Here is a 14,168-nt window from a genome sequence, read left to right as displayed (position 1 = left end):
TTGACTTCCAAGATTTTCCAATGAAAGAGAAAGACAAATACTATATGATATCATTTATATATAGAATCTAAAAAATAATACAAATGAATGTATATGCAAAAGAGAAACAGACTCATAGATACAGAAAACAAACTTGTGGTACCAAAGAGCAGAGGGAAAGGGGGAGGGACAAATAAGGGGTATGGGATTAACAAATACAAACTACTATATATAAAATAGATAAGCAACAAGTATATACTGTATAGCACAGAGAATTATACCTATTATCCTATAATAATCTATAATGGAGTATAATCTGCAGAAATACTGAATCACTATGCTGTATGCCTGAAACTAACACAATATTGTAAATCAACTACACTTCAATAAAATAAAAGAAACATGTTACATGTTAGTCTTCCTGTTCTGGGGTAATAAAAAATTAACAAATGAAAAAAAGATTTCCCAGTTGAATATCTTTTTTTAGGTTATAGAAATTATCTTAAGGTATAAAATGTAGCTCAGACAATATACTATCAAGCTGTAATAGGACTGGTGAACTTGTGTTGCAGTAAAGTGGTAATCTCAGAAAACTTTTGCTTCTCATACTTTATTATTATTATTATTTTGGCCACGCAGCTTGCAGGATCTCAGTTCCCTGACTAGGTCACAGCATTGAAGGCCTGGAATCCTCACCACTAGGTCACCAGGGAACTCCCTGCTTCTCATGCTTTAATGTGCACATAAGTCTCCTGGGGACCTTACTAAAAAGCAGATTCTGGTTTAGTAGGTCTTGGAGAGGTCCAACATTCTGAATTTTAACAAGTTTCTGGGTGATGCCCCTGGTGCTGCTCTGTGGACTGTACTTTTTAATTTTTATTTATTTATCTATTTATTTTGCGGTACGCGGGCCTCTCACTGTTGTGGCCTCTCCCGTTGCGGAGCACAGGCTCTGGACGCGCAGGGTCAGCGGCCATGGCTCACGGGCCCAGCCGCTCCGCGGCACGTGGGATCTTCCCGGACCGGGGCACGAACCCATGTCCCCTGCATCGGCAGGCGGACGCTCAACCACTGCGCCACCAGGGAATCCCCTGGACTGTACTTTGAGTAGCAAGGCATTAGAGAGGCTTCTATGAGAACAGTGGCACTATCAGACTAAGGTTTGTATTAATCTTTACTCCACTTATAAAAGTGTTTTGTTTCCCAGAAGAATCATTGTAACAAATTCTTATTCTTTGTAGATAAGAGGCTAAGGACTTGAAGTTTTGAGGGGATAATTAGTTCAAGTTGTGAAGATGTGAGAATGGTGTGTACATTGTTGCCACTGACATGGTGGAGGTGGGCCTTTTTTAGGAATAGGACAAATGGTGAAACCCAGGGACTCCAGTCTGAGCTGGTGAAAATTTCCCTCTTCCTTTATAGTTGTAAAGAAAAGCCTTCTCTTTTGGGTAGGGGTAAAGAAGTGGGAGGGGAGAGTTTCATTATAGGGGTCTTAGAAAGCCAGGTTGTTCCTTTTTAATTCTGGCAAGCTCAACCTCTGTTCTTCTGTTCCTGCCTGGAGTGGTTAATTATGTGGGTAAGGGTGGGATCTTAATGCCTACATTGATAAGTAATCAATGAAAAATAAATACCACTGCAAATGATAGGAGTATTGATAGGCTCTTTAGAGATTAATATCTTTTGAGAAATGATCTGCTTTTTGATTATGTATGAAACTTTTTTGTTGTTTTTTTAATGATATTTATTTTCTAGCTTTATTGAGGCATGACTGACAAATAAAAATTGTATGTATTGATACTTAACATGTATAATGTGATGGTTTGATATATGTATACATTGTGTAATGATTACCACAATCAACTTAATTAACACATCCATCGCCTCACACAGTCATCTTTTTCTTTTTTTTGGTATGGCAAGAACACTTAAGATCTATTCTTTGAGCAAACTTCAAGTGTACAGCACAGTGTTATTAACTGTAGTCACCATGCTGTACCTTTGATCCTCAGAACTTATTTATCTTGTAACTGAAAGTTTGTACCCTTTGACCAGAAACTTCTTAAAAACATTAATTTTTCTAAATTTAACCTGGAATAACATTCTACAAATGAAAATTTCTAAAACAATATGTGTGATGCTCTGAGAAGTTACAATCGGGACTAAAGGTGGTGGAGAAACATTGAAGCTTCTCAGTGAGAAATGCAGTAGGAAGAATAATATCATGGTAGTGAGCAGTGTGGAGTAAAGTAAAGAAGATGGAAGTCAGGGAAGGACATAGGGTAGTGTTCTTAGTTCCAGATGTGAGTTTAAGGTAGACCGTGTCATCATAGAATGTCATGAATTACCTGGTCCAACTCTTTCACTTTTACAAGTGGAAAAGCTGAGATTCTATACAGTTAAATGGCTGAGTGAAGATTACAAGTGGCAGTTAACGTCAGAGTCATGTCTAGATTTCAAGTCTTTGAACTTAGAGAGCAAATAAGAATAAAAGCTGACATATTCATAAAATTTTAGGGTGTTAGGAAATGACAGGGTGTATTTTCATGGTAGCTTTGAAAATAAATGTCATTTGATATAAATCCTGTTGGCTAATTACCTGCCATTGTTTTATGATAAATAAACATAGAAAATTGTCATCTTTGTGTTTATTGCTAATGTCGTGTTTTTTTAAAAAAGTGATTTCTGATAAAATATAAGAATGAACTATCCTTTTCGAGTTTCTCGGCCCTCACACAAGTATAAAAATTATCTAACAGTGTGCTCTTAAGTCATGTTACTAAGAAATGTTCTCTAAGATTTCAGCTTGCAATAGGGCATAAATGGTTTGAAGGTAATTTAGAAGTGGTTTGGGAATACTGCTAATTGAAGGATTGGAACCAGCTGTGAGATTTACCTAGAAAATTGTCTTTCCTTCCTGCAATATTTTAGACATGTAACTTTACATTTTTGGAGGAAGATTTTAAACATTGGATAAATGATTTTTTTTGACGCTTACCTAACATTTATTAGAGTATTGAGAAGTATTCAGGCATAAGAGTATGCATCTTTTAATCTTTGTTTGCTTATGTGTGTTGTATCTATTAAAATTTTTTTTTAGTTTTGGCAAAATACACATAATGTAAAATTTACAGTCTTAATCATTTTTTAAAATTTATTTTATTTTTAAAAATTAATTAATTAGCTTAGTTTTGGCTGTGTTGGGTCTTTGTTGCTGCACTCAGGCTTTCTCTAGTTGCGGCAGGCAGGCATCTCATTGCGGTGGCTTCTCTTGTTGCAGAGCACGGGGTCTAGGTGTGCAGGCTTCAGTAGATGTGGCGTGTGGGCTCAGAAGTTGTGGCTCGCAGGCTCTAGAGTGCAGGCTCAGTAGTTGTGGTGCACAGGCTTAGTTGCTCCACGACATGTGGGATCTTCCTGGACCAGGGACTGAACCTGTGTCTCCTGCATTGGCAGGCAGATTCTTAACCACTGAGCCACCAGGGAAGTCCCAGTCTTAATCATTTTAAGACGTACGGCTCTGTAGTGTTACATTGCTGTGCAGCCAGTCTCCAGAACTTTTTCATTTTTGCAAAACAGAAACTCTATACCCATTAAACGACAACTTTCCATTTCCACCTCTTCCCCCAAACTCTGGCAACCACTGTGCGTTCTTTCTCTATGAATTTGACTACTCTGTATACCTCAGATGAGTGCAATTATACAGTATTTCTCTTTTTGTGAGTGGCTTATTTCACTTAGCATAATGTTCTCCGGGTTCATCCATGTTGTAGCATGTGTCAGAATTTCCTTCCTCTTTAAGACTGAATAATATTCCACTGTATATTTATACCACTGTTCCTTCATCCATGGATGGACACTTGAGTTGCTCCTACCTTTTGACTATTGTGAATAAAGCTGCTTTGAACATGAGTGTACAAACATCTCTTTGACACACTGCTTTTCATTTCTTTGGGGTATATACACCAATGGAATTGCTGAATCATAAGGTAATTCTTGTTTAAGTTTTTTTAAGAACTACCATACTGTTTTACATAGCAGCTGCACCATTTCCCTCCAGCAGTGTATGTGTTCCAGTTTCTGTTCATCTTTGCTAAGACTTATTTTGTTTTTCTTTTTTTCCCTTAAGTATTAGCTTTTGCATTGGGTATGAAGTGGTATCTCATTGTGGGTTGTTTGTTTTTTTTTAAATAAATTTATTTATTTATTTTTGGCTGTGTTGGGTCTTCGTTGCTGCGCGCGGGCTTTCTCTAGTTGTGGCGAGCGGGGGTATTCTTTGTTGCGGTGGTTGGGCTTCTCATTGCAGTGGCTTCTCTTGTTGTGGAGCACAGGTGCACGCATGGGCTTCAGTAGTTGTGGCACATGGGCTCAGTAGTTGTGGCATGCGGGCTCAGTAGTAGTGGCTCACGGGCTCTAGAGTGCAGGCTCAGTAGTTGTGGCACATGGGCTTGGTTGCTCCACGCATGTGGGATCTTCCTGGACCAGGGCTCAAACCCGTGTCCCCTGCACTGGCAGGTGGATTCTTAACCACTGCGCCACCAGGGAAGCCCTCTCATTGTGGTTTTGATTTGCATTTCCCTAAGGATTAGTGATGTTGAGTCTCTTTTCATATGCTTGTTGGTCATCTGTATAACTTCTTTGCAGAAATAACTATTGAAGTTCTTTGCCAAATTTTGAATTGGTTTTTTTTCACTGTAGTTGTTGAGTCATAGGAGTTTTAAATATATTCTGGATATTAACACCATATCAGATATATGATTTGCAGATATTTTCTCCCGTTGTGTAGGTTGCCTTTTCACTGTGTTAATTGTGTCTTTTGATGCCTCGGTGATCTTTTTGAAATCTCAATTCTTATCAAATTACATGGCTCAGAGCTTAAATTGCAGATTCTTGGCATTGTATACAATCTGGCTCATAATGAACTCTCTGGGTTAACATTAAAAAAAAAAATACCCCCCCCCCCCCCACCGACACCACACATCCTTCTCCTTCTTCCTGCCCAGGAGTTTAAACTCTAGCCAGGCAAAAATATTTGCAAATCAGAAAGTGTCAAGATTCATCTTATTCTCGCCTAGATGCCCTCCACATTCATCTAGGGAACTTCTGTTTTTCCAAAAGCATCTCAAACATCTCTTGTATGAAGCCTTTTCTAATCACTCTCTACTTCCCCAGGCACAGTGGAATTGAGCGCTGAACCCTGTGTATCCTTCTGTCATAGCATCTGAAACATTTTAGTTTGCCTGTTTGTTTACCTGTCTGTTTTGCTTTGCTGGACTGATAGTTCTTCATGAGCAGAGTCTTTGTTATTGGTCTTTTTATCTTTAACTTAGTTCCTGGTATGTGGTATGTAGTATATAATTAAATAATACATGTTGTTAAGTGAATGTGTGATTAGTGAGTGAGTGAATAAATGAATTAATTTTAAGAGTTACACCAGAATGGACTCTAATTCTGGTTGCTTTTGGTTCTGCTCTGGTAACTCTTTCCAAAGTGGTTTTTGGGAGAAAGTGGCACTCATTTTCAAACTCCTGGTTGGAAATCCCCATTCTCTGTCCCAACTGTTAGCCACTTTGTGGTAGATCTTTATTACTGAGTAGACTTTTTATTTTGACTCATACTACTATACATATATAACTTCTAAAATTTATGACATATTACCCCAGAAAGGTAATAAATGATTTGCAAGTCTTTTGAAAAACACTACAAGGATGTATGTATAGTATATCAGATGGAATTGCTCATGTTATTCTAGATATGTTTGCTATCATTGTTCTTAGTGGGGTAAACGAAAGAGCCTGGGAAATAATCCTTTGGTTGGCATTTAAAACCAAACCAAAACAAAAACTGGTATCTTTTCCTCTCTTCCATTAAGACTGTAGCTCTTGTTATGAATTTTGGTAATAAATGACTTCATTTGAAGTCTTGTAGTTTATGATGTCCCCTGGCAGGGAAATCTTGAAAATATTTTACTGTTACAGCAAATTTCACACTGAGCCATATTTCAAAAAGTCATTAGTAAAAGTTCTGGAAAAAGAACAGTCACCATCAAGTGATATGCTACCAAAAGATGGATTGCTACTATTTTAGATGATTTAGTTGTGCCAATTATATGGGCTTTTTATGAGTTATGCCCTACATGATTTCCAGTAAAACTTTGATTTTAAATTTAAACAATACTTATTTAAACATTTAATTCATTCCTAATGTAAATACTGAGCTGTTCTGTATTCTTGTAAGTTTTTTCTTTAAATGTCAGAAATTGTCTGTATGTAGGCACGTTCTGCATTGAATTCAGTGAAATAATTTTCATCCTTCCTTCTGGTGACAGTGTTTTTCTTTCCTGAGTGATGAAAAAGGAATTGGTTATGAAATGATACTATAATAGATTTTTCTTTAAGTAAAACATTTGAACTGTTCTCCTGTTTCTTTCAGGAGTACTTAGCACCTTTACATGAGTTTTTATTACTTACAAATATTGTCAACTGCAAAGGGAGCAGTGGTTTACATAATTTAATGTAGGGGTAGTCCAGAATCCATTTGTTCAACTTTTAAATTATTTTGGAATTTGTGTTGGAATATTGGTATCTCCAATATTGTTGTGTGCAGGACTTTCCAAAACATATTAAACCATAGTGTAATGTCTTTGTCTTGAAATAAACTGAAAATTCTCCAGCAGTTCCTTGGGTTACTATGAGGTAAGTGTTTTTGTTCAGTGCCTCTTGGTTCCTGATCTCCTTGTTTACTGATCTGTGGTGGTAATCAACTATAGCCACTTCTCAGATGCAAATAGTTTAAGACAAAATTGCCTTTATTTCTCTATACTTGCAACTTTACATTTGCTTTTAGTCTGGGATAGAATCATTTGGTCTTCAAAGGTTTTCACTTTTGGAAAATATGACTCTGACTCACTAGGCTCACCTGATGGATAGCACCTACCGGTTCTTCTTTATGGACATAAACATTAATGTTTGAGGTAAATTAAAAATAATCTAATGTGATTTACGAGATAGACATTTTAAGGGCCATTAATACACTCCAAAAACTCTTGTGTCTGCCATATACCAGGTGTTTTGTGGATTGGGGACCCAGAGACGATATATATACACGGTCTTTAAGAAGCATCTCTTGAGTTTGGTTACGGAGTGGTGTGGAGGGAGACCGGTCAAAAATTACAATGTATTATGATAGGTTCTGTGATAGACAAGGAGAGGGTGTCATGGGAGTGCATGGAAGGGTCATTTAACCCAGAGTTTGAAATGTTGAGAAATGCTTCCAGGAGCAGGTCACATCTGAATTGCGTCTTAAAGGGTGAGTAGGAATTAGCCAAGTAAAAAGGAAGAGAAGCCTGGAAATAGACTAAAATGATATGACAAGAGAGACAGGAGGTAAGCCTTAGAATAAATGGTGGCTGTCATTTATTGAGTACCTACTTTGTGCCGAACTCTGTATTATGAGCTTTAAACCACTTACCTCACAGTAACCTAAGGGGCAGGTGCTATTATCCTGTTTGCAAATGAGGAAACTGAGAGTCATTACTCTCCTGAGGTTATGACAAGGTTAATGAGTGTCAGAGCTTGATTTTAAAACCCTAGATTTTCTGGCTTTTTGTCAAGGCTGTTTCCTCCCAAGAAAGAATAGTTTCAAGTTGGAGGAAATAGTTAAGTAGTTATCATGCTGATGAAAGGTCAGACGTGCAGATTAAGTTCTGAAAAGTGTCCTGGGACATTTATAGTGACTTATTCATTCAAGAAATATTTACTAAGAGTCCTTTAAGTACCAAGAACTGTGCTAGGTATTGGGAATTAAATGACAGGTGCCAAAGTGGTAGAGGTAGAGGGGTGGAAGAAAGTAGAGACAATGAGTGCAAACTGTAGTGTGAGGAAGCTTGATTGTAAAGGAAAAGATAGTGGTATAGCAGTAAACCTAGGCGAAATTGGGGTGTGTGTGTGTTTTAATACGGGATGTACTTTTTTTTAATATAAATTTGTTTATTTATTTATTTTTGGCTGCGTTGGGTCTTCGTTGCTGCGCACGGGCTTTCTCTAGTTGCGGCGAGTGGGGGCTACTCTTCGTTGCGTTGCATGGGCTTCTCATTGCAGTGGCTTCTCTTGTGGAGCATGGGCTCTAGGTGCGCGGGCTTCAGTAGTTGTGGCACGCAGGCTCAGAAGTTGTGACCCATGGCCTCTAGAGCACAGGCTCAGTAGGTGTGGCTCATGGGGGCTTAGTTGCTCCACAGCATGTGGAATCTTCCCAGACTAGGGATTGAACCCGTCCCCTGCACTGACAGGCAGATTCGTAATGACTGCGCCACCAGGGAAGTCCCAATATGGGACGTACTTAAATTGTTCATATTCTGAGGAGAAAGAGCCATGGTAGGGGAAAGATTTAAGATAAAATAGAACAGTGATTGATTGGTTCATCAAGGATCCTAAAGAAAGAGGGAAGTTAGGGACCAAAGTCTGTAGATTGCACGTTTTTGTTTGTTTGTTTATTTGTTTTGGGCATGCCACGTGGCTTGTGTTACATGGCTTGTGGCATCTTAGTTCTCCAACCAGAGGTTGAACTTGGGCCCTTGGCAGTGAAAGTGCAGAGTCCTAACCACTGGACCACCAGGGAATTCCCTGAACATGTTTAATTAAGTGGATTGCAAGATAATCCTAACATGAATTTGTAATGGCTGTAGAATTTTAGTATAACTACCCTGCTCTTGGATAATGGAGACTTGACTAAACAATGAAACTTCTTATTTAAATGATCAGTGTGTGACCTCTTATGTCTGATTTATGCATCCATCTTCTTCATCCCTCAGTTATTCTGTCCATACCCTTTGTAACATAGCATGTATTATATTGAAGTAGAGTCATTGATGTTTCCCTCTTAGACCATATGCTTCTTGGGAGGAGAGAGGAGTAGAGGCTGTGTCTAACGCCACTTAGCATCTGGTATAATCTCACTTTAATAAAGCCCTGCTGAATCGATGAATCAGTGAATGACTCTGTTCCTTATTTGTACCATTTGAATATCAGTTTTTTGTTTTTTAATCTTTTATGGGTTAAAAGGTATGTATCTATCCTGTGCAAATTTTGTTGTGTGTTATAAATTAAGTACTTTAAGGTATGCCCAAGTACCAGTGAAAAGAGGACTTTAAAAATTTTCCATATAGGGAGGACCTTATGGTTTCATACAACCTAAAGAATATCTTAGGTTTATCTTTTTAGAGATTTAAGATAAATTTATTATCAGCTCAAAGTGACCAATTGTAATCTATCTAGAAGTGCAGAAATAAGATTTGCTTGCACTTTAAAAAATATTTTAATTTAATTTAATTTTTATTTATTTATTTTTGGTTGCATTGGGTCTTCGTTGCTGCACGCGGGCTTTCTCTAGTTGTGGCGAAAGTGCAGAAATAAGATTTGCTTGCACTTTAAAAAATATTTTAATTTAATTTAATTTTTATTTATTTATTTTTGGTTGCATTGGGTCTTCGTTGCTGCACGCGGGCTTTCTCTAGTTGTGGCGAGTGAGGGCTACTCTTCATTGTGGTGCGTGGGTTTCTCATTGCAGTGGCTTCTCGTTGCGGAGCACAGGCTCTAGGCGCGCGGGCTTCAGTAGTTGTGGCACATGGGCTCAGTAGTTGTGGCTCGCGGGCTCTAGAGCGCAGGCTCAGTAGTTGTGGTGCACGGGCTTAGTTGCTCCGTGGCATGTGGGATCTTCCCGGAGCAGGGCTCGAACCTGTGTCCCCTGCATTGGCAGGGGGATTCTTAACCACTGCGCCACCCGGGAAGTCCCACACTCACACTTTTTCCTTCCTATTTTTTAAAGTTTTGTATTAAAAAGTCAGTGATGCAATTTTTAAAAATTAAATTTCCTGGGAGTGTGGTATGTAGTTCCCCCAAATATGTTATATTACTCATCAATGTCATGGAATTTTCTGTTTTCAGAATCCTGTCCAAAAGATCCCTGACTCGCATGAGATAACGCTGAAGCATGGCACTAAGACGGTAAGTTTTAAAAATTTAATTCTTTTCCCTTAATAACAGGGCTCTCATGGAAAAGTGAACTAATAAGATATATTTATATTAAGGCCAATTATACAATCAACTGGTATCACAAAGCTATAGACATTAAGGAAAATAGATTACTTTTCTGTTCAGTCAAAATAACCATTGCATTTCATTTAAAATAGGAACACTTACTGCCATTGTTATTGTTGGCTTTAAAACCTCTTTCTTTGATATAGGAACATTGTAAGTGAAAGAAAGAAATGAAACTCAAATACTTTTTTTTGTTATGGTGTGGGAAAATTTTTCATTACCCTTAGCTTCATTCTATATCAGTAAGAGGCCTGAGTTCATTTTTTAGGTGGATGTTGAGATAAGAAATGAACATAAGATAGTTACTGTATGGCTCTAAGATTATATTACTTAGATTTATGGATTATATTTTCATATTTATTTATGTTATTTAAAAATTAATAATGTAAACATTTTGAGGTATAAGATTAAATCATTTTATCTTATTGTAAAAAAAGATTTAATAATATCTTATTAAAAACTGATAGTTGAATGAATGAAACTTGCTTGTGAATGAATGAAAGAATAAAATTATCTTGCTTTCCCTTTATAATTAAGCTACCTTTTTCTAGAAGTCTGACAGGTAAAGAAGTAGGAAAATACATCCCATAATGAGGGGGAAAACATCAATCAATAGAAATAGGTCCAGAAGTAACACAAATGATAGAATTAATAGCCAAGGATTTTAAAATAGTGATAGTCTTTCCACTAAATTTTTTGCTTTTGAAAATATCATTTTCATAAAATATTTGTGTTAAATACATTGGGTTTATTATTATTTTAAATGAAGTAAACAGTGAATATTTTAAAATGTCTTAATTTTAATTTTTGCTATGGTAAATACTGACACAAATAACTCATATAAACAGACATTTTGGGGGGTTCTCAAAAGATTTTGAGTGTAAAGGGTCTTGAAACCGAAATATCAGAACTGCTGCCTTAAGAAATCATTTCCATCTAATTCTTCATATTATACCTACTTTTTATTAAATCACACTTTTGATATTTTTATTCTGAAATCAGGAAAGAATTTTACTAATTTTCATGTTTTTAAGTAAATAAGAAAAAAATTATAGACTGTAAATACTTAAAAGGAAGCTTTCCTATCATTAAGTCCGGAAATTTTTACAGCTGAGAGATAGTTCATGTTTAACACGTTTTATTTAGATATGCATATTTTTTCAAATCAAATTTTATCTTTAAAAATATATATAATTAAAAAAATACTCCAAGTTATTTTACACATTAATAATCAGAGCTTCTAACTGTACTGTTAGGTTAACTAATTTTTTTTGCAGTCCTGCCTTTGCCCTGCATGTATTTCAACTTTTTGGAAATATGTCAGAGATTAAGAAGGTGACTGGCTGGTCTTTTTTGTTTGTTTTTAAACTAGTTATTGTAAAAATGTTTACACATTCACAGAAGTATAGAGAATACTGAAAGGAATTCCCATATATTTATCTCTGAACCTTACCAATTGTCTACATAAGGCCACTCTTATTTCCTATATAATTTACATTTCTAGTAAACCTCCTTCTCCCCATCCCATCTACCTACCTTGTGTGATTATTTAAAAACAAATTCCAGACTTCATATGATTTCATCTGTAAATATTTCAGTATGAATCCATAAGAGATAAGGTTGGTCTTTCTCTCTCTCCTCCTCTCCCTCTCCTTTTCTCCCTCTCATAATCAGAACATCTTTATTATGTCTAAAGTTTTTTCAATAATTATTTAATATCATCTAATATCCCATTATTCATATTTCTTCAACTGTCCCTTTTTTTTTTTTTAATTTTTGGCTGCGTTGGTTCTTTGTTGCTGCGTGCAGGCTTTCTCTAGTTGTGGCGAGCGGGGGCTACTCTTCGTTGTGGTGCACCGGCTTCTCATCGCGGTGGCTTCTGTTGTTGCGGAGTATGGGCTCAGTAGTTGTGGCTCGCAGGCTCTAGAGTGCAGGTTCAGTAGTTGGGGCGCATGGGCTTAGCTGCTCCGCAACATGTGGGATCTTCCTGGACCAGGGCTCGAACCCGTGTCCCTGCATCGGCAGGTGGATTCTTAACCACTGCGCCACCAGGGAAGCCCCCATACATATTTTTCCAGTTAGTTTGTTCAAATCAGTATCCAGATGGTATCTGACTCACTCTGAGGAGAGTCATCATTGTTTATTTGTTATGTCTCTTAATCTATATGTTTTTCCTTTTTTTTTCTCCTTGCCATTGAGGAAATATATCTATTTTGTCAGTATACTTACCGTTGACCTGAAACAAATACACTACCAGGTATTTCTTCAGCAAAGATGGGTTTATCCGGGATCAGCAGAGAATTACAATTTGGGGTCTGCAACCATGATGAGCCATGCTCAAGTTCCTGCATGGCAAGGGAAGGAGAACCTTTTTATAGGGGTGAAAAGGAAATTTGGATGGCTAAACAGAGTCCATGGCCTTTCACTAGCTGATGAATCCTTGCCAGGAAAGAAGAGGAGTCTTTATCCTTCCTATTGAGCTCTGCTATCATTGCAGGGTTTCCGTTTCTGGTATCCCAACTCTATTTAATTGAGGTTTCTGTTTATTAATTTTTTACATTTACCCCTTTGATCACAAGATTTTTCTCTGAAAGCATCACTGATTAAATGTCAGGTTGCCTAGTTTCAGCAGCCTTTTGTCCCTCAGTGTCAGGAAGGACCTTTCTTGGGTGTAGTGTCTCACATCAGAAGGAAATTACATAGATTAGAAACTTATTAAGATCACACTGGAATAACAAGGAGAGGTAGGAGGGAGAACTTTCTGGTACTTTTTATCTAAAGTCCATATGTTATCAAGATCATAGATATTGGAGATCGTCTGGAGCGTTATGTCATCATCAAAGGTTTGGTGACAAACTTCTAACGGGGGTTTCTCTGGATATCTTGGGAAAGCTGTCTTATCAGATGTCATCTGCTTCAATTCCAGGAAATCTTTACTTTCAGGTCACCAGATGATGTGCAGGTCCAGTCAGGGTTCGGTGCTTTCTTTAGGTGTGTTATGTCCCATGAATTCAAGAATCTATTCCTTGGAGTTTGGTGGCAAAAATATTGGTTAGCAGTGCCTGATAGGGGCCTCTCCAGGGAGGTTGAAAAGAGTTTCTCTGGAGGTGTCTTTTCCAATAGATGAAATCTCCAGGTTGTAAGGTGTGATGCTTAAGGTCTAGATTCAGTTTGCTGATATTTTGTTGAGGATTTTTCTGTTTATATTCATAAGGGATATAGGTCAGTAGTTTTCTTATGGTGACTTTGGTTTTGGCATCAGGGTAATATTTACCTCATAGAACGCTGAAAGCATTTATTTCTCCTATATTTTCTGGAAGAGTTTATGAAGGATTGATTAATTATTCTTTAAATGTTTGATAGAATTTACCTTGAAGCCAAATAGATAGAGACTTTTCTTTGTGGGAAGATTTTTTTGTTTTTTATAAATTTATTTATTTATTTGGCTGCGTTGGGTCTTCGTTGCTGCGCGCGGGCTTTCTCTAGTTGCGGCGAGTGGGGGCTACTCTTCGTTGTGGTGCGTGAGCTTCTCATTGCGGTGGCTTCTCTTGTTGTGGAGCGCAGGCTCTAGGCGTGTGGGCTCAGTAGTTTTGTTACGAGGGCTTCAGTAGTTGTGGCTCATGGGCTCTAGAGCGCAGGCTCAGTAGTTGTGGCGCACGGGCTTAGTTGCTCCACGGCGTGTGGAATCTTCCTGGACCAGGGCTCGAACCTGTGTCCCCTGCACTGGCAGGTGGATTCTAAACCACTGTGCCACCGGGAAGTCCTCTGGGAAGATTTTTGATTACTAATTTAAGCCCTTATTAAAAATCTATTCAGATTTTCTTTCTTTTTTCTTCATGAGTCCATTTTGGTAGTTTGTGTCTTTCTAATAATTTGTACGGTTCATCTAAGTTATATAACTGGTTGGCATGCAATTCATAGAATTTCCTTGTAATCCTCTTAACTTATGTTATCTTATCTTTCCTTCCTGATTTTAGTAATTCTTTCTTTTTTTCTTGGCCAATCTAGCTAAAGTTTCTCAATTTTCTTGAAATTTTCAAAGGACCATTTTTTGGTCCCGTTGATTTTCTTTACTTTAAAACTTTCTCTTTTCTACTGAAC

At 37.5% G+C, this 14,168-nt stretch overlaps 1 protein-coding gene across 2 annotated transcripts in view; it reads left to right on the top strand.

Annotated features, from left to right (window-relative positions):
• WDR70 (WD repeat domain 70) overlaps positions 1–14,168 on the top strand; it is a 308,716-nt gene that overhangs the window by 43,596 nt on the left and 250,952 nt on the right. For both annotated transcript variants that reach the window (XM_033421244.2, XM_012531649.3), the window contains exon 6: positions 9,915–9,974. In XM_033421244.2, the coding sequence (XP_033277135.1) occupies positions 9,915–9,974 (60 nt within the window). The remainder of the gene's footprint in view (positions 1–9,914; positions 9,975–14,168) is intronic.

This window comes from Orcinus orca, chromosome 3 (assembly GCF_937001465.1).
Source record: "Orcinus orca chromosome 3, mOrcOrc1.1, whole genome shotgun sequence".
NCBI lineage: Eukaryota > Metazoa > Chordata > Mammalia > Artiodactyla > Delphinidae > Orcinus > Orcinus orca.
This window is presented reverse-complemented; position numbering and strand designations above follow the sequence as displayed.